Source organism: Nyctereutes procyonoides, unplaced genomic scaffold, assembly GCF_905146905.1.
Source record: "Nyctereutes procyonoides isolate TBG_1078 unplaced genomic scaffold, NYPRO_anot_genome, whole genome shotgun sequence".
Taxonomy (NCBI): Eukaryota; Metazoa; Chordata; class Mammalia; order Carnivora; family Canidae; genus Nyctereutes; species Nyctereutes procyonoides.
In genome coordinates, this window is record NW_026575126.1 from 5,391,214 (window position 1) to 5,417,735 (window position 26,522).

Genomic DNA, 26,522 nt, shown 5'->3' on the forward strand with positions numbered 1-26,522 from the left:
ATCTTGAAAGCTACAAGAGAAAAGTGATTCCTTAAATACAAAGGATTTTCAATAATTAGCAGATATATCAGCAGAAACTCTGCATGCCTAGGAGGCAGTAGGAGGATATATTTAAAGTACTAAAATTAAAACAAAAAACTATCGACTGAGAATTCTATATTTAGTATATCTCTGTAATAATTAATTTTATATGGTAACATAGTTAAACCATGGTACCCAGATATCTGGCCAAACATTATTCTAGATGTTTCTGTAAAGTTATATTTTAGAAGAGATTAGCATTTAAACAAAAAGACCTTGACTAGAGACAAATAAGGGCACTATACAATAAAAAGGTCAATTCACTAAGAAGATATAATAATTATAAACACACACCTACCAAGCATCAGAGGAACAAAATAAATAATACAACCATTTACAGTTTGAATCGGAAATAAACATCTCTACAGTAATAGTAGGAGACTTCAATACCTCACTTTCAACATCAGATAGAACAAGAGATCAAAGTAAGCAGAGGACTTAAACAACATTTTAAACAAACTGGACCTAATAGACATATATAAAATACTACAAACAACAGCAGAATATATATTTTTCTCATGTGCACATAGAACATTGTCTAGGATGAAAGACTTGTACACTGAAACCTACAATATGTTGCTGAAAGAAAGTAAAGATGACACAAAAAACATGGAAAAACAACCTATGTTTGTGGACCGGAAGCCTTAGTATAACTAAACTACTACTCAATTTGTAGTAATCTACAAATTCAATGTACTCCTTATCAAAATCCGAATAGTATTTTAGCAGAAATAGAAAAATCCACCCTAAATTCATATAAAATTTCAAGGGACCCCAAAGAGCTAAAACAATCCTGAAAAAGAAGAAGAAAATTGTAGTTGTCACACCTCATCATTTTGAAACTTACTACAAAACTATAGAATCACAACAGTGTGGTTCTGATAGAAAGACAGTCAATGGAATAGAATAGAAGCTCAGAAGTAAATGCTTGTATATAGGATCAAATGATTTTCAAAATGGATAACAATATGACTCAATAGGGAAAGGACAGTCTTTTCACCAAATGATGCTTGAGGATGCCTGGGTGGCTGAGTAGGTTAGGCATACGATTCTTGGTTTTGGCTCAGGTGATGACCTCAGGATTGTGAGACTGAGCCTCGCATCTGGCTCTGCACTGGGCAAGAAGCCTGCTTAAGCTTTCTCTCTCCCTCTCCGTCTGATCCTCTGGCCCCCAGACTTGTGCCCTCTCTCTCTCTGTCTTAAAAAATAAAAAACAACAAAAAAGTCATGCTCAGAAAATGGAATTCCATGTGCAAAAAGGTAAAGTTGGACTCTCTTACTTTGCAATAGTATACTTTTATGGATCAAAAACTTTTGTGCATCACAGAGTACTATTAAATAAGTAAAATGGAATTTTTTTAAATTTTCCATAGAATAGGAGAATATTTGCAAATCATACACTGATAAGAGATTGATATCTAGAATATGTAAAGAAATCCTGCAATTCAATAGCAACAAAAAAGCTAACAGTATACTTAGAAAACAGACAACAAATGACTTGAATAAACATTTCTACAAAGAGGGTATACACATGGCCAATAAGCACATGAAAAGGTGCTCAGCATCACTAATCATTAAGGAAATGCAAAACAAAAGCACAATGAGATATGGCCTCACATCCATTAGGATGGTTACCATAAGAAAAAAAAAGAAGGAAAAGAAGAGAAAAGAACAAGTGTAGGATGTGAAAAAATTAGAGACTTCATACACAGTTGCTGGGAATGTAGAATGGTACATCTGCTGTAGCAAACAGTATGATGGTTCTTTAAAACATTAAAATATCATATGATCCAGCAATTCCACTCTGGCCATATACTCAAAACAACAAAAAGCAGGGTCTCAAAGAGTTATCTGTACACCCCTGTTCATAGCAACATTATTCACAATAGCTAAAATATGGAAGAAATCCAAGTGTCAATTGACAGATGAAAGGATAAGCAAAACACAGTTGACCCTTGTACAATGCAGGGATTAGGGGCACCATCCCCCCAAACAGTTGAACTCCATGGAAACTTTTGGATCACCAAAAACCTAACTACTAATAGCTTTTCAAAGACCAAAAGTCTTACTGATAACATAAACAGTCAATTAACATATGTTTTGTATGTTATATGTATTATATAGTATATTCTTACAATAAAGTAAGCTAGAAAAAAATTAAGAAAATCATAAGAAAAGATATATTTACAGTACTAATATTTATAAAAAGCAAATCTGTATAAGTGATCCTGTAGAGTTCAAGCCTATACTGTTCAAAGGTTATAATGGAATATTTATTATTTAACCTTCAAAAGGAAAAAAATAATGTGACATGATTCCACATAAATCAACTTTAAAGACATTATGCTAAATAAAATAAACCAGTCACAAAAGGATAAATATCATATGATTACACTTATATGAGATATCTAGAGTAATCAAATTCTAGATGCAGAAGTGGAATAGTGGTTTCAGAGGTAGGGGATGGGTGAGGAATGGGAGGTAGTGTGTAATGGGCACATAGTTTCAATTGAAGAAGGAAGATGGAAAGGTTCCTCAGATGGATGGTCATGATGGTTGCACAATGTAAACGTACTTAATGTACAGTTTAAAATGCTTAAGATAGTTAAGTTTTATGTTATATATATCACCAAAAATATATGAGAGAAATACCCAGAACTGATGTATATAAATTTTCAGATTGAAAAACTATGATAAATTAAATAGAAAAATAATCTGGCCAAGCAAGCAAACAAATATTTATGAGATAAATCACTATGAAATTGCAGAACACCTGGTATAAAAAGAAAATGCTAAAAGTCTCCAGTCAGAAGGGAAAAACAATAAATAGACATTCATATACATCAGATTGAGAACTAAATGGCAATGGACTCAAAGGAAACAGTGGAAGTTAGGAGATGATAAAGTAATTCTGAAAAATTTCTCAAAGCTCTACGTAATCAAATCATCAACCAAATATAGGTGTAGCATAATGACTTATGTAGGCTTTCAAGGTTTTAACAAATGTACCTCCTATATATAATTTCTCAGTACACTAACAGAGAAGGCACTGTATTAAAATAAGAAAATAAACCAAGAAAGACCAAGATACAGAGTACTAGCATGGAGACAAAGGAATTCGCAGGATCCCAGCTTAAGAGATGTACACCAAAATGGATGATGTAAGAGTAGGTTTAGAGAGTAAGCAGTCCTGATTAAATCAGCAAATAGGCTCAAGCAGAAATATCATGGAAAAAACAAAACAAAACAAAAAAAAAAACAAAAAAAAAATGTGTGGGTGCTTAGGGACGATGGTGGTTTGAATGATATGAGATTTTCAAACAAGTTTTCAAAAAAATGGTGTAAATAAGCAAACATATCCTAATACATTGTTTGGTTCAGCCGTGAGTAATATGTCATAATAATTAATATTAATAACACAACCATAATAATTAAAATAGTAAATATTAATTAACCCCCAAATAGTGATGATCTAATTCTAAGGGGGGAATAGAGGAGGGGATGTATATGTTGGGTTTATTATGGAGGATTTATAAGAAAATTAAATCTTCATCTTTTATAGTGGATATTTGTAAATAATATCTAAAACTAAAAAAAGAAAGTTCAGCAGAATAAGCATGTTATTTGAAATGTAAAACACAGAAGAGTTAGCTAAAATTATTAAGTGATAGGTGTTGGGGTATCAGGAAGACTAAGTATACAGATATGATGCTTGGAACTACTATTTTTCCATCATTTCATTTTTGTTTATAACTCTAGGAGTTAAATAACTGGATATAAATAAAATTATTTTTAAATAACAATGTAGAGCTTTATAAAATATGTACAGTATATAAAACTTATAGGTAACTGATGAAATAACAAAGGCACTGACAAATAAGGAACCGGCAGAGACAAAGATACACAAAGAAAACAAAAGGGGATAAAGACACCACTGAGTTTTTAAAAAGAGAAAGATGTGAATATTAAGAATTAAAAGGTCAGAGCAAGAGAGAAATGAGGAGATATTCAATAGGTATAAAGTTTCAGTCATACAAGATAAAAAGTGTTCTAGAGATCTGCTGTGCAACATTGTGACTATGGTTAAAATTATTGTATTACATGTTTAAAAAGTCTGTTAAAAGGGTAGGTCTCATTTAAGTGGTTTTATCACAAGAATTTTAAAAGGTATTAAAAACTGACAATTATTTCAAATAATTTTATAAAAATGATTATGATTCTTCTGTGAAAGGCAGAGGCAAAGAATGCCATTGGCCGTACATAAAATTTTATCAAAAAGTTCTGCATAAACAACAGAAAAAAAGTACACATTTGATAACCAAAATCTTATTAACATAGGATAAAATGTATTTTTATTGACAAAAAAATTATGTTCAAAGCCTGAAGGAAATTTAATATCATTTAATTGAAATTATTAATATTAATCAATCTGATACTTGACAGATTTCCTTAAAGAGGAACCATGCTGACACAGCTATACAGCAACAAAGCTATCAATTCAATATGCTGCTAACAGCTATTTCTCTTAATTGCCTAATACTGAAAATTCAGTTGATATCCATGAAACAACTTTCTGAATATTTACATTTATAAAATATTAAATGAGATATGGATATTTTATCTAGAAGTTTCAACATATATTTCATGGAATCTTATATTTGTAATTCAAAATTAACATGCCCAATTTTTTTTAAGATTTTGTTTATTTATTCATGAGAGACACAGAGAGAGAGAGAGACAGAGAGAGAGAGAGAGACAGAGACACAGGCAGAGGGAGAAGCAGGCTCCATGCAGGGAGTCAGACGTGGGACTCGACCCCGGGTCTCCAGGATCACACCCAGGGCTGAAGGTGGCGCTGAACTGCTGAGCCACCTGGGCTGCCCTACATGCCCCATTTTTAATGAATTTACTCTTCATCAAAATATATTCATACATATAATTTAAAAATCCATATAACTAACCTTTTTGAATGAGATGTCTTGACTTTTTTGATTTTATACCAATATCTTGTGTTTTTAATTCATAGATAATAGAGGAAACATGTTTTCTCTGCTCTCTAGGATTTTTTAAATCAACAGGAGAATATAAACTCTGTGGAAACAAAATAAAAGCAATGACAACCATGATAACGTCTGTTCTATATGTTTTAGAATTCTCAAAGAACTCTCACATTTATTATACAGTACCATGGTTGATTTTATTAAAAAAAATCTTTGAGATTAGGCAGATTTAGGAAAAGATGAAAAGAGCTGCACTGGATAATTTTGATAATTGTCTTTCTATTAAGAGTTAATGATATAAAAAAAAAGAGTCAATGATATACTTTGGACCATGCTCGAAGGGAAAAAGGGGCTTGTCAGGAAGGTTCCATGACAAAACTAAACAAACAAGCAAGCCAAAAACCAGTGGGGAAGAGAAGCAAGATGGTGTTGCCCAGAAAGCCTGAAGAAAGATTTAGGTTAAGGAACTGCAAGACGATACTATTTCACAGAATACTAAAATGATAGGAACATAGAAAGAAAGAGAAATGGGACCAGAATGATCACAAGTCTTAAAAATACAAGTGGATCTGATATGTATGGAAGGAATAACAAGTAGAATATTCAAAGGAGCTTCATGGAGAGTTGGGGGCACTATCAGATGTAAGCTATACAATGTCTGTAAATTGGCTGGAAATATCTGAATAATTAATACTGTGTTATCTGTCTGTGTCTTCACCACTGGTTCAGAGGATCCACCAGGCCATCAGGAACTCAGGCTCTTTCAAAATTTATCACCTCTCTCTTACCCTCCAAGGCGTCTATCTTCACAGGTTACTCGTGAGTAAAGATAGCTCGCAGAGCTCTACACACCATGTCCGTGTTTCAGTCACCGAGATGGAGGAAAAGGGGAAAATGGCAAAGGTACAGGCTGGGCTGTGTATCTTAAGGTATGTTCCCAGAGGTCCTTCCAATAACTTCTGTTTACATCTTCATGGCTACTCACGGTGGTGAGAACGGAGAGGGTAAGCAATGCAACCTTTCTTGTAGGTACTTTTCTCCCGGAGTAAAATTTGAGGTTTCTCACCAAGAAAGAAGAAAGGGACAGATATTGGTAGGCAACCACAGTCTGCCACAGAGAAAAAAATCAGAATTTGAGGAGGGGATATACATTTGTATTCTGAGAAATGTTCCCAGGATATTATGCTTCTTTGATGAATGCCAGTGGCCTAAATTCTGAAGACTCACAAATATGTATCTTCAGATAGTATTCCTACTTTTTACATAGCACTCATTAATTACTATGAGCTATGTTTTCACCCAGGAAAATCTCACAGACATCTCATACTCCATAGAATTTAAGTCCTGTCTTTCCTCCAAATATATTATAAGTTATTTCTGGTTTTGGTAAATAGCACTGCCTTCATCCAAGAGAAGAGTCACATAAACTCTAATATATAACAGCAGATAGAATTTTGAAGTAAAAAACTTATCGCCATATTTCCCCTACCTTGACCTGCCCACTTGCCCAAACCTCTTTGATCCTACAATTTAGGAGAGACACTGGTGCCTTGTGTCTCTACCCAATTCCAATACTGTACAGAACAGATATTTTTAACTTAATATCCTTGAATTTCTATCTTTTAAATTTTATGTGATTTTTTTCTAATTTATTGAAAACAATTTGTTTTTATGTAATGACTCATTGTGCAAGGATTTTTTAATGCTCATGATAGGTGGTAGGTGTTATGTGGTCCCGAATGAATCTGTTACTATTCTTCACTAATAATCCACTAGTCAACTCTTACACATTATTTCCTTCCAGTCTTCACATTACAAAAATATTAGTTTTTGCTAGAAAGACAAATAAGCAGTTACTTCTGAGCTTATATATTCTCCTTATATTAAGATTTTCCTAAGTTTGTCAAGAATAATTATATAAACACATTATCACATATCAATGTTATATCTAAATATAACATTATTTCAAGTAATGTTGCTTCTATTTTCATTTGGGCTAATTCTTTCTATTTAACAAAGTATTATAAAAGTAATATAGACCACTGTTTTGCAATCAAACATGTAACAGCCAATTCTAACTGCTTTTTAAACCTTAAATTCCTCCATCAGTCCTCTTCAAGTAGTCCTCTGCATCATCATTCTTGTGTTTCTTGCTTCTATAAATTTTGGTCTATTTTTATAACTGCTGTCTTTCTCTACTAACAATGAAATTCATTATACATTAAAATAACCCCGAATTCTATTTCAACCATAGAAATAGACCCTTCAGAATGTAAGGATATGTTGAGCAATCTGTTTCTACTAATACAAATCCCTTTGTCTTCCCCTGAATGAATAAAAGAAATGTGCAAAATAAATGTATATCTGTCAAGTCTGAGTATTCAATCTCTAGCACAAATAAAATTATTAGAATCATAAAATTTAAAAATTATATCTTGAAAATTTTAATATTTTTATTCTATTTAAAAATTAAATGCATAGCTAGTTAGTTTCCTTCAAAAATACATTGTCTTTAGTTTTTCCACTTATCCTTTTCCTAATATCCACATGCCATTGCTTTTCATCATTTAAAATAACTTACCCTTCCTTGGCTTTTATAAAAGAATCCATGACAAAGTTTGCATATGTGACAGACAGTGAAACAAATCTAAGAAGATGAGCATCGAAAGCCCTAAGTGAACTGAGGCTTACAGGAGCTACCAAGGTAAAGAAACTGGACTTCTCTGTGTACACAGTATAATAAGGGAAAGAAAGGATGTGCCCACTTACTATTCAAAATCAAAAATATTCAAAATCATGGAGAAGGAAAAGTTATCAGAAGACTGGGGATAATCTAATAAATACCTTGTTTTCAAAAACAGAAAGTATATTCTATTAATTGTACCTTACGCCCTGTAAGCCTAACACTGGTCCTCAAGAATTTTAGAAAATAGTTTTAAGGATGTTTGTTAGCACTTAAAAGAGGAATAATCACTAGGGAGCAGTGTGAGTTGACAAGTGAATACATTAGATATAATTTCATTTTTAAGAGGGTCAAAATTAATTCAGGTCCAAACAACCTGGATATGATAATCTGCATTTCAGTGATATGTTCAGATAAATGGTTCCACAACTCTGAAAGACAACAAGATTAGATGGAGATCAGAGATGTTGAGTCATCATATGAAAAAGAGTAAGGATTAATAAAATGATGCAACTTGAAGTGGGATCTCTAATGTCATAAGCAGACTTGTTCTTAGCTCTATCATGATCAGTATCTATACTAATTATTTAATAATATAAAGGAAATGTTTATGACATTTTTAGGTGAGGTGGAAAAAAACAAAATCAGTTAACACAAGACAGAAATTTTAAATATTATCAATTGACTGGAGCAATCAATTAAACAGATGAAGTGCAATAGAAATAAATATTACAGTTGGACTATAGTTTTGTTTTCACATTATGTATTATGCAAATCAGAGCCCTTTAACTTTAAAGGAAATTATAAGCCTTTAAACAAAATAGATTGTTAACCAAGACTCATTGTTATATTATCTATGTATTCCTATACCAGTTATACTATAATTGATCAAAGATTTGCTTTGTCTACACTATATATGGTCATTCTAAATAGGCTCCATTTCAAGGGTAATCTCAAACCTTTTGAGAATCACAATGAAGTCACTGGTCCTTTGGCATCTTACCACCTGGTTTCTGTTGTTTTTGTTCTCTTTCCTACATCTTTAGAAGTGCTAATCCAAATCTTAGGTTTTCCATATAATACTCAAAGGAATAACTTTAGGAATATGCTAAAACCCAAACTAAAAAAGTTGCTCTTTTCTATCTGAATGAAAACTTTACCTCTAGTGTTTGGCTACAACAATTTGGCACACAATTCCTTCAACATAAGAGAGGCTAATATACAGAGATGCACATGCACGTATGGCAGGCACCACTTGAACTCTGCTTTTAAGACCAAGTGCTGGTTAACAGAAGAAAAAAAAAACATAGAGAAAGGGGAATGATTTAAAATAAAGTTTTGTGAGAAAAAATACTTAAGATATTCCCCTAGAAGCAACTGGCAGGTTTAACTGTTTTTTTTTGAAAAACTTCTACTATCTTATACTTGCTCCCATTCTTACTTTATCTTAACAAAGAAGCCTAGAAATGATAATACTCTGGATACATGAGGAAGAGAATTCACAAAAGATGACCCAGATAAACAAATACAGGACACATAGTAGATATAGAAAGAAGTGTGACATTTCTCTTCTATACAAAAAGTAGCCATGGGAAATGAAGGTGACTGAATATTATATTTTGCTGCAAATATCCATTTAAAGAACACATGGGGAAAAAGGCATAATAGAAAGGTATGCTCCCTCAGCTGAAGAATGCTTAAGGTCTGAGGTCCATTATTACCAAGATTAGAGGTGCCAATGTATAAATTACTGAAGCCCACTCTTGTCCGCTCCATTGCTGTGGATACTTGCTTGTCAAACCCAGTAAAAAAGATGCTGCAAACTTCCATAAAGATTTTAGAATAGGGTATAATTTCAAGTTGAGAGAAGAGAGGGCTAGTTCATTAACATTAATCGGTATTAGGTAAAGTAAATAAAGGACATAAAAAATTTCACGGTATACAGATTTACGTTTCTTTAAAAATATTCCAAAAATTTATTTCCTTAATTATTATTTACATGACAATGCAATTCTACTCAAAGTCCTATTTTTAACTAATATATTGATTACACTAATAGCCAATGTATTATATAGCAATAATTAAGAATAATTCCATATCTGGTTCACCTAAAGACCACATTTTTAAAAGTGTATACCTCTACAAATATTATTTTGCTTATAACTTTCAAAGCATTTATTGCACTCTACCTTATATCATAGTTAAGTACATTTCTCACCCCTAGAAGAAATTATTCTCTCTGAGGACGGGGTCTGTGGTTTACTTATCTCGGTATCCCTGCACCACTTTGATTGGATTCTTCACCCTCTGTTGCAGTATCAACTCACAAATAACAAAAAAGGATTGAGAAATTTGATTAGTTTATTCAACAAATATGTATTGAGTGCCAACTATATCCATGGCACCATGTTAGATACCAGTACAAAGTTATTTTGTGAATATTTAAATTCTAGACTTCTCAAAATATTTCATAATTTAAGGAAATATTTCATAATCTAATATTCTATGTAGATGTGGAAAACATAAAAAGCAAGATAAAGACATCTGAAGTGAGAAAAACTTTGTTTCTAATTAATATGATTTGATTAAGCTGAAACTGAGGATATCTACAGAAAGAGAGAGAAAGAGACAGAGAGGGAGAGAGAGAATTGAGATCCTTAATGCTAAATACATTCCTAATAAAAATCTGCACTTTATTAAACCTCATGTGTTAATTGATTATGATATTTTAATTAGTATATCTAACCATTCTGAAATGATATTAGCAATATAAGTTAAGACTGTTTAAGTAATCACCAGACGAGACAAGTTCATATGGTAATATAAAATTTAATGATGGACAACAAAGAGAATTTTCTAAGGAAAAACAAACAAAAAACAAAACAAAACAAAACAAAACAAAACAAAAAACCCAACAGCTGTTCCTTACTAGTAACACACATGCTCAAGAGTCTATGTTTCTATGTGTATTTAACAATGCCCACATTTATCTAAAGAGAAAAAGGAAGAGATAGGGACTGCCAATATTTTACTAATGTTTATGTTGCTCTTCTTTACCCTAAACACCTTAAACAAATCCACCAGTTTAGAGGGCCTGTGCTTTAAATTAGTGTTTAGAATCTGAAGAAGGGGTTATATTTATCACACATGCACACATATACACATGCACCCCTCAATAAATTAACAGATTAACTATATACACAATTATGTTTCTAAGTAAAGCATATTATAATCAACTTAAATATGCTTTATATATACATATTGATAAACTATCAAATTGATTCAGTAACAATTACTTGGGTAATATTTTCTAAAACTGAGGTTTCAGCTGCCTGCAACTGGGAGTAAACTCATTTGGGACTTTAGAGCATTAGTAAATGTTCCTTCATATAAGCTTTTATTACAATCCTGAGGACTAAAATGGCTGTTTCAAATGCAGGATAATTATGCTCCTTCCTCCTGAATGCTACATATGTGTGCTAAGGACTGCAGGGGAGAGAGAGAGAGAGACAGACAGACAGACAGACAGACTCAGTAAGTGCAATCACGGATCTGGGTGGCCAGCCCCAAAGTTCCTTAGCCCCAGCACAAATCTCAGTCTGTCTCACTTCAGAGTATTCAGCACAGCTTCTTTAACAACCTCAGCCCTACTCTCTTATTGGAAATATTTCAGCCATGGTCCAGAGTTTACTATTTACATAAGGTCCACTATTTCTGTGGCTGAATAAAAGGATCAAAACTGTAGTCACCAAAACTTTGGAAGATACAAACAGGTTTATTTTAGGTTCATAAACTATTAGAAGAGGTATTGCCAAAATCCTTGTATTTCATTAAACAACAACTGAAATATAAAGAAATGCCTGCAGTTTACGATGAGTCCCTCCAGGCTTTACAAGCGAATATGGTCATTAAACACTGTGCTTAGATGAAATATCTCTAAAACTATCTTAAATAGACCAGAGAGCATCAGTGTGATTCAATAGTTAATATTTTCCAAGTCATGGTACCTAAATCAGTTTTAAGAAAATTGCATGTCAACTTCTAGATGACTCCTAAAACACTAATTTTTGTCCTTCAAGGCACAGACCAATATTGAAATACATGAAATAGCTACTCTCTCTTACTCTGAACAAATAAAAATTCATTCTAAGTAAGTGGTAAAGAATGATCATTTTATTGGTTTTGTTATCTTTTTTATTAGAAAAGGGTGGACAGCTGGAAAAGTTTTGAATTATCAGTCTTTGTAAAGCAAAATTTTTATGATGGTACATTTCACTGGATTTAAAAACAGTAATATTAGCTTTCTTGTATGAGGAAATAATTTCATGATCATTTTCATGCAAGTTTCAAACTGCTAAAATATGCTGGCTTGGATGAATTACTAAGTGCATTTCTCTTTTCGACTTTACACTTATCTTGTGTGTACAGCTGATATCCCTAGTGTCCAATGAGAGACAGGTTTTCATCCTGTTGTCCAGGGAATGATGTGCACAACTCCTTTTGACACTGATGAGAGGTGAATACATAAATCCAGCCCACTTCAGTGAAAATTGACCCATAATTTTTTTTTACCCTGAAGAAAAATACAGTGATAAAATTTAAAGATGGGAAGAAAAATAGGTAAACTCTTGAGGTATATACCATTAGTTAATGATAGTGAGCAAACATTACACTTTCCCTTGAGGACAGTGAGCTCGATACCCTTTTAAGTACTCACAAATCCTAAGAATCATGGCTCCCTGTGATAGCAAGAAACCTAAAAGTATGAATGATAGTTTTTTAAATATTTCAATGAATTCAAAAGTTAAAGCTGAAAAGGAAAGACATTCTTTATATATTTTCTCCTACCTCTACTCTCCATTAAGATGTTTAAGAAATGCGTAGTGTGTGCATTTCCTACATATTTAGTAGTTGAGGATATACGCTATTTCCCACACAAGGACTATGCCCCAATTTCAAAAAATATAGATCTTGCATAAGACTTGAATGTTGTCTCTGAACTAGTATTTTCAAGATTTATCAACACTGTTAAAGATCTGGGGTAAAAAATTACCTGGCACAGTGAGTCAGATCAATTGCCCCTATATGAAGTACCCCACCTCTAACAGTATCAAAAAGAAACATGCTCTGAAAAGTTAAGGCTCTCCATTTTCATTTTCTTTAATTATCCATTAAAAACATCCATTATATAAAAAAAAACATCCATTATTTTATCTATATAATTTATTTTATTTTGCTTATATAATCAGCCTGTATTATTTCTGGAATAATGAATTTTATTATAATGACCACAGTATGGAGTAACCCCTTTGTCTTCTTTATCTTTGAAAAGTATTCTAAGTTCTAGCATAACAGCATTGGCAAGAAATAGTTTTATTTACATAGTTCATAACCTAAGATCTTCTTGTGCTGTTTTATTTTTGACTTGCATCTTATTTTCATGTCTTCTTTCAATGATAACTTTATTTCTTTCTCCCACATAGAAAGAGCACAATGATAAGCAGACTTCCATTAGCTACTTTTTTCATAGTAGCAGGGTGAAATAGTATTTTAAGAAAATATATTAAAATTACTCCATGAGTTATAACTCAAAATAATATAAGTAGAGTTTTTACTTCTTTTAAATGCAACACAGCATTTTAAATCAGTTAATATTTGTTAAGTGCCTCCTATGTGCATATCACTGTGCTAGATAAAAGGTGGCAAAAACAAAATAAAATACAACTTGCCATAAAGGATTTATTTTCTGTGTAGAGACATTACCATAAAAGTCACTTTCAAAGGAAGCAGTGTGTAAATAAATTTAAATAGAAACATACACAAGAAAAATTATAGTAATAATATTGCAGTTAAATCAGAGAATCAGTTTTTCCTAATATTGATAAAGACCAAATCTTGGTTCTGGGATATTATCAAGGACTTTTTCTTTAAATATTTTATTTATTTATTCATGAGAGACAGACTGAGAGATGCAGAGACACAGATAGAGGGAGAAGCAGGCTTTCCCGCAAGGAACCTGATGTTGGACTGGATCCCTGGACCCCAGGATCACACCCTGAGCAGAAGGCAGACGCTCAACTGCTGAACCACACAGGTGTCCCAAGGACTTTTTTTTTTTTTTTTTTTTTTTTTGATGCTGCAAGCTAAAGTGAAGACAGAGACAGTTAAAGAGGTACAATTCTGGGAATAATCTTATTCTTAAACAAACAAACAAAAACAGAAGGATATTCTGGGAAGGAGGTTTTGGCCTTGGTGCCACCAACTTAAGGTGAATGAATGAAGGCATTTTGGTGCTTACTTTGTGTACAGACCATCTGATGGCATATTGTAGAAAGAAGGCAATGTGCTGGAATGGAGGTGAACTGGAGGGAGGACACAAAACAATGCTTTTATATATTAGTTCTATCTATAAAAAAGAGGAGACTTTGCTTTCAATAGCTAATTCATAGCAAGATCAAATATAGTTAATTTTAATACAGGAATCTCTCACAATACACAGCAATAGTTTTGTCTTGAAGAAAAATCTGCTGGTGAGATACATTCTTTTTCTGTAATCACTCCCTCCTTTGGAGCTACTAAATCCCCAACATACACACTCCCCTCTCTTTTCAATTCTAGGGCCTAAGATAAGAGACAATTAGCCTCTCTGGACCAATACTTAGAGTTCCCTATTAATTTACCTTTGCTCAAAGCCTGACACATAATTCTGGTAATTATTATATTTTTATCTCTTTCGTGAGCCCACATCACTTTATCTGCCTTTGCAATGTTTCCCATTTCTAACTCGACATCTGCCTTGGGCCATTTCCCAAGCCGTCGTTCTAGAAATGCAATCTTTAATACCAGTTTTCTTCTTAAGACAATCCTTTAACATAGTGTCTAAGCTTTGATACCTGAGGTTAGACCTCATTAATACCAGCTATTTTAACCTGACCTGATTTCAATGCTGCTAAGCTTTTCACAGTTCATCAATTGTTGCTAGTTAGTCATGTGACAGTGAGTAGAGCTCACGGTACTCATTAGATGTGGAGCTACTTACCAAACTGACCCTCCTTTGCCAGTTCCTAGAACCAGAACCACTCTGTGTCACCTGTACTAATCCAGTGGTCAAGCTCAAATTCTTTCTTAACCTAACCAATTTTACTTTATTTAATAATGTATCTTGTCCTGTGAATAACAAGATAAAATGTGAAAGTTCCAATTTGAATGATATTGTAAAAACGGTAAGTATCACCAGAAGTTTGAGCTCATTGTAAAGCATCTTGAAGAAACTGGAAACATGAATTGGAAAGATGCAAAAACGTAGATGACACTTAATTTACGTAAGGAAAACATGGGGCAAACAGGTAAGAATGAACAAGGAAACTGGAGCCTAAACCAGCTGAAGCGTACTGTTTATAACAGAATAATGAGCAAAATACATTGAAAAGATAAAATGAAATAAAATGCTAAAAGCCCCATCAATTACTGAAATCTACAGCCTCTATTATGCTCTTTCATCTGGAAACTTTCCTACATTTTCTTGTCATCTGTCTATGATATTTCATTATCAGAATAACTTTAGTCCGGTGGCTATAAGATTTCACTATTTACTCTCTTCTTTAGATCATAAATAAAGGAATGTAATAACCATCATAACATGTGGTCACCCACTATCCTATACAAAAGTTTGAATAACAAATGTAACTTACTAATTCTAAGTAACTTCACAGGTATAAAGGCACAAATGATATTAAAAGGCACAGAGAGACTACTGCTTGCCAAATAATCATTTTCAGCACTCAAGTGAAAATTAAAATGTTCATCAACAGCCCTACCCAACTTTACTTTCCATGAATCCTCTCATAAATCTCTTAGTATGTATAGTGAAGATAGCTTCCTTTCTATTCACATAGCTGATTCTTACCTCCACAGCTTTGACAATATATTTTCTAAATGTTTTCCTTGATCTTTTTTGACATTCAGTTTTTTATATGTTCCATGACACACTGGATGCTTAATTATATAGACATGTTGGTCATTATTCTATTACCTCATCTAAATAACAAATTCTTAATGAACAAAAAAAAAACTCCATTCTTCATTTCCCTAAGGCATGCTAAGGTGGAAAATGAAAGCATTAAAGAACGTAAAAATTTGAAATTTGAAACCAAGTTTTAACACTCCTAAAAGGTATCTATATGGATACTTATTTGTATGTATAAACTTATGTATGGATCTATTGCATTAAAGTATGGAGGCAAAGCTGATTTTATGATTATAAAGGTCATGAAATCTGCACTAAACCGTATAGTTTATCAGTGGGATAAATCAGTGTCCTAAGGATGAAAAAACATCAATTGTTTCTAAGGACTTTGAAGATTCTTTCCATTTGTCAACTCTCAGAAACGTGCTCTCCGTATCAGCTCTCCATATCTGATTTTCTATCTATGCATGAATATTAAAATTGCAGACTTTCAAAATGCTTGGAAGTAAACAATATAACATTTGTACACATGGGAGGAGTTTGCATATTGATTAGTTTTTGAGTCTAACGATATAAAACACAAATTTTAGGGTAATAGATTTTAACCTTAATTGTAACATTATTCAAACGATATTATTGAAGATTCTTAGGATACTGGACTTTTTTCTTCAGTAACATATTATTTAAATAACAAGAACTTTGCAATGCCAAGTGATTGTGTGGGGGTAGACATATAGATCAATAGAATAGAACTTAGAGTCCAGAAATAAGCCCTTGCATATGGTCAGTTGAGTTCTGACAAGGATACCAAGATAATTCAATAGAAGGACGAGGATTTTTTTTTCAAAGAATGGTGCTGTACGACTGCATATACACATATAAAATAATGATGTGGGATTCCTAATTCATACTATATAATGAATAACTTAAGATTAATTGTAGGCTTACATAGAAGAGATAAAATTATAAAGCTCTTAGAAAAACACATAGAAATATTTAAGATCTTGGTTCAAATAATTGTTTCTTATATTTGCATGGAAAATATAAGTGATAAAGGAAAAAAGAGATCAATTTTATCAAAATTAAAAGCTTTTGTGTTTCAAAGGATATCATTAAAAATGTCAAAGACAATCTACATAATGTGAAAAATATTTTCAAATCATATATATGATAAGAGACTTGTATCAAGAATATATAAGGGAAAATATAATATATAAGGAATTCTTATAACTCAACAATAAAAAGAACCATATAAAATGATGAAAGTATTTGAATAGATAGTACTCCAGAAAAGATATACAAATGGCCCATAAATACATAAAAAGGTCCTCATTATTATTAGTTATTGGGAAATACAAGTTTAAACCACAGTGATGTACCACCTCATACCCACCAGGCTGGTTATAATCAAAAATACAAATAATAACAAGTGTTGATGAGGATTTGGAGAAAGTAGAACTCTCATACATAGATGATATGAATATAAAATGATACAATTGCTATGGAAAACTGTTTGGTGCTTTCTCAAAAAATTAAATGTAGAATTACCTTATTACCTTATTATCCCCCTGTAACTCCACCAGGTATCTAGCCAAGAAAACTGAAAAATATGTCCAGACAAATATTGGTATATGGATGCTCACAGTTGCATTATTAATAATATCCATATATTGGAAGCAACCCAATTAATGAATAGATTACTAAATGTGGCACAGTCACACAATAAAATATTATTCAGCCATAAAATTAATGAAATATTGATACATGTTACCTCATAGATGATGGAAACATTATGCTAAGTGAAAGAAGCCAGACACAAAAGACACACATTTTATTATTCCATTTATACTAAATGCCTGGAATAAGCAAAGTCATAGATATAGAAGATAGATTAATGGTTGCCAGGGTCCATAAGGACAACTGCTAATGGTATGGGATTTCATTTTGGGGTAATGAAAGTGTTCTGGAATTAGATAATGATAATGATTGCAACAGTCTGTGAATATACTAAAAACCATTGAATCGAATACTTCAAAAGGATGAACTTTGGGTTATGAGAATTATATCTCAGTGGAGATGTTATAAAAAATATTGTAGAGTTGACAATTCAGTTTCAGTAGTGCTTGTCAGAGTTATAATGAAATGTCAAATATTTGAAGTATACCAAATAATTAATATAATGAAAAGAGACCTGAGAAAAATCATTAAAAATTTTCAGGGGATTTTAGGATTCAAGTTTAAAAAAAAAAACTGTAACAATTTTAGTGTTTATGATAATTTAACAATGTAAGCAAAAAAGCCAATTAAATATGCAGATTATTTTTTTAGCATTTGAAAATTGAAGCAGAAAAATAACAAAATGTGTGTAAAACAACACATTTATTATTAACTATAACACTTGGAACTTTCATTTGAAATTAACAAGATTTTAATATATTTTCTCTCTCTTTGAATCCTAAATATGAATTTTTTAGCATCATCTATGGAGTCATAACAAATCAAGTTTCAAGTTAGATTACTTAGAACAAACAGGAACCTACAAAAATATATTTAAAAAAACTGAAATAAAATGCTATTAGAACTTGTAAAAAAAAAAAGGACTGATAATTATTAGACAATTAATATTCCCTAAAATACAGATTAATTACTGCCAAATCTCAGAAAGTAATAAAAAACATAGAGACTGCTCATGGTAGTGGTAAGAAGAAGCACTGTATAATAATGGTACACTTAAAATTATATTTTAAAATCAATATAAAGTAAAACAGACTTAATATTTAAAATATACTTAAAAAAAGAAGATGGGGGATCCCTGGGTGGCGCAGCGGTTTGGCGCCTGCCTTTGGCCCAGGGCGCGATCCTGGAGACCCGGGATCGAATCCCACATCGGGCTCCCGGTGCATGGAGCCTGCTTCTCCCTCTGCCTGTGTCTCTGCCTGCCTCTCTCTCTCTCTCTCTCTCTGACTATCATAAATAAATAAAAATTAAAAAAAAAGAAGAAGATGGTTATCAGGTCAAAGGAAAATGTACTAGTTACTTAATAATAGAAAATATGGAGTCAAAACATCCATGTCCAGCATCAGTAGGATATAAACTTGGGCCAATTCTGAAGTTCAAGAAAGCCAGATGAAAGATTTTTTTAAAGTCTTTGAAAAACAGGAAATATTTATCAATAAAATTAGGATTGGTCAAGTCAAAATTTAAGAGAAGGCAAGATCCCAGAGTGGTAAGCTCAACACTCAAAACTGCTTTTACTCTAATAATATCTGTAGATCAGGAAGAAACATCTTACAAGCTAAACTATACATTTGATGGCTCAGGAGGTCAGGAGTCAAAAATCAAAGCCCATGTCCACCCAAGGAGGGGTACTGCCCACATTCAAACTCAAAGGCTATACCGTGGGATATATGTGAACAGTCCTAACATGTAACAAAACTTGGATAATCCATAAAATCTCCAGTTTTGAACTTTCAGGTGGCCCAGTATTGATGGCAATCCTTAGTGCCTGGTGATATCAAATGAAAATACTTGACGAACATAAACGTCAGCCAGTTTTTTGCTTTTTATAAAATTAGGCTTCCCCTATGAGTCAGTTGCCCAAAAAGATGGGAGAAACTGAATAATGAAGAGAGAGAGCCAAGCTTAAGGGTACTGCATAGATTTCTTGCCTCTCCAGAAAATGGTTCAGGCAGAAACACTCATTGTAGTGCATGGAAATGTCTTTTTTACGCAGAGCAAAAGATTATATCCAAATTATATATTTTAACAAAAGGAAGTCTATGGATATGTACACAAACACAACTGCATTTTCTGTTAAAATTCAGTAATTGTCATTTGTTCCCCAGCTGGTTCTAAAAGGTCAGGCAGGGTAGCATATAGTTCTCTAACTGGCTCTAGAAGGTCAGGATAGCCTGCCTATTTGTGAATGTTCTATGTGAAAGTTGAGTTGGAGCTATGATTATGAAAAACATAATTCTCAATAATAAAAAGGATGGATGCTTCATTGAGAAATATTAATAAAGTAATTTGTATTTATATGTGTATTTATATTGGTCTTGTGACTCCTAGGAGATAAAATTATTGTATATTATTTATATTAAGGCTTTTATGTATGGGAATGGGACCAACAGAACTGACATTTTAAGTATGTGTTAAAAGATGCCAATACAGTTATCATCTGCAATAATTTAAAAGGATCCCCTTAATAATTTTTTCCTAGATTTCTGTCTGTCTCAGGTTTAAGTCATTTAATTTTCCTTTATTCACTTCAATGCACCAAAGTATTTGTTGAGCAATATTATCAGTACTTTATTGTTCCTATCTCTTTACCTTTTCCAGATGTGTTATGCTATTAGGTGAATCCTCTGCTCAATTCTCTTTTTCCTACTGACCTTAGCAACTCCCAAAGCTTTCACCTCAGATTATATATTAAACTAGTGTCCACTTGCTGCTTTTCAAAATTAATTCTGAATTTGCTAGGTTTCAAATCTTTCCTATCTTCATCTTATGGTGCTAAGCACAATAAACAGTCACAGGTTGATTTTTCTAGAAAGGAGATACCGAGACAGAGTTAAGTATTCAAGAGGTTTACTGGGAAGCAACATCTGTTAAAGGAAAATGGAGGAAGTGGATTAATCGGAGAAAGCCAAACTTTCTGCCAATCACCCTTGAACTCTGAAGCAAAGTCTGTCTGTCTGAAAATCCTACACTGAGCAGAAATGGCCAGGTCCTTGCAACATTGCCGTACTCAATAATTGGCTGGAATTTTCCTAGAGAAAATAGTGTGACCTCTGCTTGAAAGCAGATCTGAACCCTGAAAAAAACCTAAAAGCTGGAGCTCTCAGCTAATGACACTCCTTGCATCTGAGCAACCACAATTATCCTTGTATGTTTCTGTCCTTATTCATCTGGTTCCAAATCTTCTCTCTTTATTCTCAGTAAAATCTTTGATTAAAGGGGACATGCTTTATTTATTTTATTTTTACTGTCAATGATGGGCAGAGAAAATGATATCTAAAAAGCATACAATAAATACCTGTAAAACTTTATTAAATGACTAAATTTAGCCTCCTAAGTGCTAACAAAGCCATTAAGTATAGTTTCACTTTTGAACCATTATTATTGCTTCTTTGGACCCCAAAAGAGGGCTGAATGAAGCTTAAATTAAATTACCCTTAGCCATGGGCAGCCCTAGTATCTGTCTTTATACATCCTTCTAATATATCATACTTCCACCTACCACTAAAAGCCACTATTTCCAAGAAGTCTTAATACTCAGGACAACTCCATCTCCTTCAGTCAGACCCATGAGATATATGCAACTGACTAAAATAGATTTGAATTTGTATATTCCTGGCAGTTACACACTTTATATAATCAGTCCCTATTCAGGGAGTTTTTCTAGCTCTCTTTCCTTTCTCCCTAAAAGTTCCAGCATAGAACCTGTTTGATTATAATGTTTTAAGGCTTTAGAATTTGTTTCAGTGCTAAGGACATTGTAAATATTCAAAAAATACTCATTTGAAATGAACTGAATTGCTGAATGGGCCCCAAAATGACAGATAATGACAAAGGACAATTTTAAAAGAATGTCATCACAAAGCTTTTTTGGGGGGGGAATATATAAGCTGTAACAACATGACAGGAACACAATGAGAATAAAGGTCCATTTCCAGTATAAGAAAGCAATCTTATTTCACAAAACAGTGAAATTTAAAAATAAAATACCTATCCCTAAGTTTCTTTTTAACATCCCACAGAGTTAAAATGAGGTAACCAAATCCATATCTCCTGAATCTAAGATCAACCCTCCCTATATTTTCTTTTTTTTTTCTCCCTATATTTTCTATATGGTGTCATCTACTGTTAAACTAGACAAAGGGCAAAAGGCAAAAGTGAATTCAATATTTCTTGGCTTGTAATATGATTATTATTCTGATTATTCTCTCCCCTTACTCCCATATTTACCTAAGTTTAAAGTAGGCGCACACATACACCACAAGTCCTCAAACATGATTAGTTATTTGGATTTATAAAATTTGGGCAAACTCATCTTTCCATCTTTCCATGTGCGGTGTGTTCTGCACAACCTCAGGGAATATCATCTACATAGACTGTGAATAAATACACTTGTACACTGCACAGTAACCTTGATTAAGTGGAGCCCTATTCCTTCCTCTTACTCACATAGGCCATGTGATAAATCATCTCACTTCTTTAATTGTCAAAAGAGAACTACAGCTCACCAAAGATATACAGGTGGCAGGTAAACATGAAAATATGTTTAGCACCACATGGCATTAGGGAACTGCAAGTTAAAGCAACAATATATTATTAAATATCTATTAGAATAGCCAAAGTCTAGAACACCAGCTAGCAAAGTTATGGGGCAACAGGAGCTCTCATCCATTGCTGGTACAGCCACTTTTTAAGACAGTTTGCAGCTTTCTTACAAAACTATACATATATTCAGGACACCTGGGTGGCTCAGCAGTTGGGTGTCTGTCTTGGGCTCAGGGTGTGATCCCCGTTCAGGGATTGAGTCCCACATCAGGATCCTGTGAGGAGCCTGCTTCTCCCTCTGCTGTGTCTCAACCTCTCTCTGTGTCTCTCATGAATGAATAAATCTTAAAAAAAAAAAAACAACTAGATATATTCTTTTTTTTAATTTTTATTTATTTATGATAGTCACAGAGAGAGAGAGAGAGAGAGAGAGAGAGAGAGAGAGAAAGAGAGGCAGAGACACAGGCAGAGGGAGAAGCAGGCTTCATGCACCGAGAGCCCGATGTGGGATTTGATTCCGGGTCTCCAGGATCGTGCCCTGGGCCAAAGGCAGGCGCCAAACCGCTGTGCCACCCAGGGATCCCCCAACTAGATATATTCTTTTTTTTTTATTCTTATCATATAATACAGCAATCATGCTCCACTGTATTTACCTAAACAATCTGAAAATTTATGTCCACACAAAATCCTGCACATGGATGATTATAGCAATTCTGTTCATAATTTCCAAAACTTGGAAGTAACCAAGATGTCCTTCAATAGATGAATGGATAAACTGTAATATATCCAGGCAATGAAATAGTGTTTAGTGTTAAGAGGAAATGAGTTATTAAGCCATGAAGAGATGGACAAAACTTAAATGCATATTACTAAGTGAAAGAAGGCAATATGAAAAGTCTCTATCTATATATCTTTAGGAAAATATATTTAATAATAATGGAGAACATTAATAGGACTGTATTTGAAGACTGTTTCTATTTTGTTTTACAAAAATGGCATTCAATATGGCATGTATATATCATCAGTCTTAGTTATGAGAAAAATAAAATTTGGAAGCAAGGAAAAAATTTTAAAAATATTCAAAAATTCAACCAAATCAGCATTTTTAAAGCATATCTTACTTTAGAAGAAATGACTGTCATATTAGATTATGTCCAATGTTTCTAGGAATCATACAGGGGCATAAAGGAAGATATGAACATTCAAAGTATTAAAAGTGGTTCCAAGTAAGAAATCCCTTCCAGAGAAATTGAATTGGATTGCTTTATTGACCCCCCTCCTCATTTTGTTGCTAACTAGGGAAAACATATGGACCTTCTCCAGAAAATGAGTCAAGATAAAAGGTATGTAATGCCAACTTTCATGCTTCAAGAAGGGAAAGTGTTGCTCAAGTTCTAAGAAAAAAAAAAGATCACGATTCTAGGAGGTAAGTTGTCAAAGATTGAGATCTACAAGATACATTTGTTCTTTCTTTCCAAGAGGTTGAAACAGTTAAGGTTCCCAGCCAACATTTTTTTTTTTTTTTTTACCTTTTAGATGCTTTCTCTCCTTCCTAACAACATATGACTAAACCAGCTTACGAAAGCTTCAGATGTAAAGGTGTGAGGAGGGAAAAAGAGCAGCTAGACTGCCTCTGAGATAAATATTTTGCAAATTGCTTTCCCCTCCTGCAAATCGTTTTTTCTTTTTCACTACAATGGGTGTGTCTTTCTCTCATACTATATTCCCTCTAAAATTCATGTTTGCAAGATAGGAAATAAGTGAAACAATAATACAAAGTTGACAAAACATAAATAATGAAGAATATCTCATAGTCTAGCCCAGGTTACTAAAATTTTGCAATGGACTTTCAGGCCAACACCCCAGTTAGAAACTGCTTTGTTTGCTATTACTCCCTGTATATACATCTTCCACAATAACCTTGGACGGAAAGGGTTGATTATGTCAAAGAAAATTTCAAATATTCTTCGGTGTCCCAGCAAAATTCATCTAATAGTATCAAAACTTCCCTAAAATCCATTATAATAATATATGTCTCCCTAAAACTTGATCTAATTGACCACCATGATTCTGTATCTATGTTCCTCCTTTGCAAGAGGAACAATCACCATCTGACCATGTAAACCATGGATAAATAATGTCCCTAGCAATTATTCCAGTTCCTCAACTTCCTCTGATTCATTTTTTTTTTCATCATATTCCTTACTCATGAATTCTGACTTTTGGTTCTGTATCCCCTTTAATAGCTTAAGTGTGCACTGTAATTTCTGGATATTTATATGGACCTCTGGCTTTACTGCTCAGCCTTTCTTACATAAATGTAACTTGAACTCAGTCCTCTGGCTCTTTCTATTTTAGGTTACCATGAATATGAAAAATATTATGCCTTTTAGACTAAGTGCATTTAATCCCCAAACAGGAAAAGACAGACACTAATTATTTACCTAATTACTAAAATTTTGATTCTACTCTTGACTAATCCTCTCCATTACTTTACTTGCAGCATTTTTAAAAATGAACTCCTAGTATTAAATACTGATACTTTATTATCTCCCCCCTTACCCTACTCTTAAATTTTTAAAACATTTTTTTGATCCAAGGTTCTCTTAGGCACTCTATGGCATCACTTGTTCTCACTATAGTTTCTAAATAACCAAGCACCAAGTTTCTAATGACTAGATATGTAAGTCACAAAAATAACAAATGAATAGTACACCAAGTTAGTGAACTAAATAGGAGACTCCAAATGAAACCACTAGAAGATGGAACAACAATTTAATACAGAAGAAGTAAAGATTCAAAGGTGAATTTTACAATTAAGGACCATTTCAATTACTCTAAGAAATTGAGCTCAAGACACCTTCTATAATGCTTTATGAATAGTAGCTATAAACAGTGAAAAAGCATAGAAAAATGTACAAATTTATAGAATATTAAAAAATAGTTAACAGAGTGATGTGGTTAGTAGAGTTATCAATAATATTAAAGAGCTTTAGAAAACTCCTTATAACAAATATATTTTCCAAAATCTCTTAACTTTCAAAATATTTTCAAAGATTTGACAATGATATATTCTATGTGACTTCATAGATAACAAATAAAATACCTCCACAATATGAATATTTTATTCCTATTTATAGTAGTCACTTGCCATAATACAACATATATCCATATATGTATATAAGATTTTGCATATGGATATATAGCTATGTATATGTACATATATCTGTATATGAGAGTGCAAGTATTTTATAAATATATAAATATATATATCCAATTAGTTATCAATTGGATATGTACCATATACAATATTCAGTGAAAGTCTGCACTGCATAAAGCATATTTAAAAAGCAAGTAACATGCCTAAATCAGTGAGTTTATATTCCACAGAGGGCCTAAAGATACTTCACATGGACTTTATAATTTTATAGAACATAATATCATCTAGAGAAAATTAATACAGTTGGTACTGCATGCTAATGAAGAAGTTTTTAATAGGATACCTCTGCCTTTTAAACCTATGTTTTTTTTTTTATCCAATGGACAATTTTTGTGGATTTTGAGGGCTTGAATATATTCCTGTACTATTTCTAGAATAGTACAGGATACATAGAAAATATGTCCTCAATAACATTGAAATCAGACTAATGACAGTCTGGACCTACTACAGTCCTTTCTAACTGTGTTAATATAATGGAAAGACTTGCAGTGCAAGGTATTTAGAAACAGGTCCACGTGTGAAAGTTTATTTATCACAAACTGTTTTACACATTATTAAAAGTTTTCTGTAGTTAATTATACTGCATAATCAAGTCTTCATTTCTACCAGTATCTAATATTCAAATTAAAAAAAAAAACTCTAAGGATAAAAAAAGAACAAACTCTGGAGTCAGAATATCTGGAGTTAAGTCTTAGCAATGCCCCTCAAGTGTGTGACTTTTGGTAAGTCAGTTAACCCATCAGAACATTAGTTTTCCTTATTTATAAAAATGAGAAATACCTATCTTGTAGTGTTGTGGAAAATAAATTACAGAACACATGCAAAATATCTAGCACAGTGCCTTATACATAGTAGGCATTCAATTAATAAAAGTTTTATTTTTTATGTGTCCTCAAAACAATACATAATTTAGCATAAGATATTGAATGAATACTATGCTATATATAGTATTATCAGTCTTTAGTAAACTAGCTTTTTTTTTATGTTTTCAGCTACTACAAAGAGACTTTTATATTACTATTAAAAGCTACTTGCAAAATTGATATAAGAAAAAAATATATACAAAGCATAAATTATAAAATGGTTATGAGAATAATATACCAAAAAAGAATAATATACCACATAAATTATATTTGTACTTTTATAACTTTTCTTTCATTGAGAAAATCTCAGAATATTAACAATGTAATGGAAAATATTTAAAAGAGAATGAAGAAACTTTTACTAAAGCTACATAAATTATAATTAGAGTATCTTAAATTAAAAAATTTAAAGTAATAAAATAATTAT

General features: G+C 32.6%; 1 protein-coding gene across 1 annotated transcript in view; it reads right to left on the reverse strand.

The window, feature by feature from the left end:
• The window catches only part of LRRIQ3 (leucine rich repeats and IQ motif containing 3), a 188,941-nt gene that overhangs the window by 52,145 nt on the left and 110,274 nt on the right, over nt 1–26,522 (reverse strand). Inside the window, exon 6 of the mRNA XM_055341019.1 lies at nt 5,043–5,172. Coding sequence (XP_055196994.1) covers nt 5,043–5,172 — 130 coding nt within the window. The remainder of the gene's footprint in view (nt 1–5,042; nt 5,173–26,522) is intronic.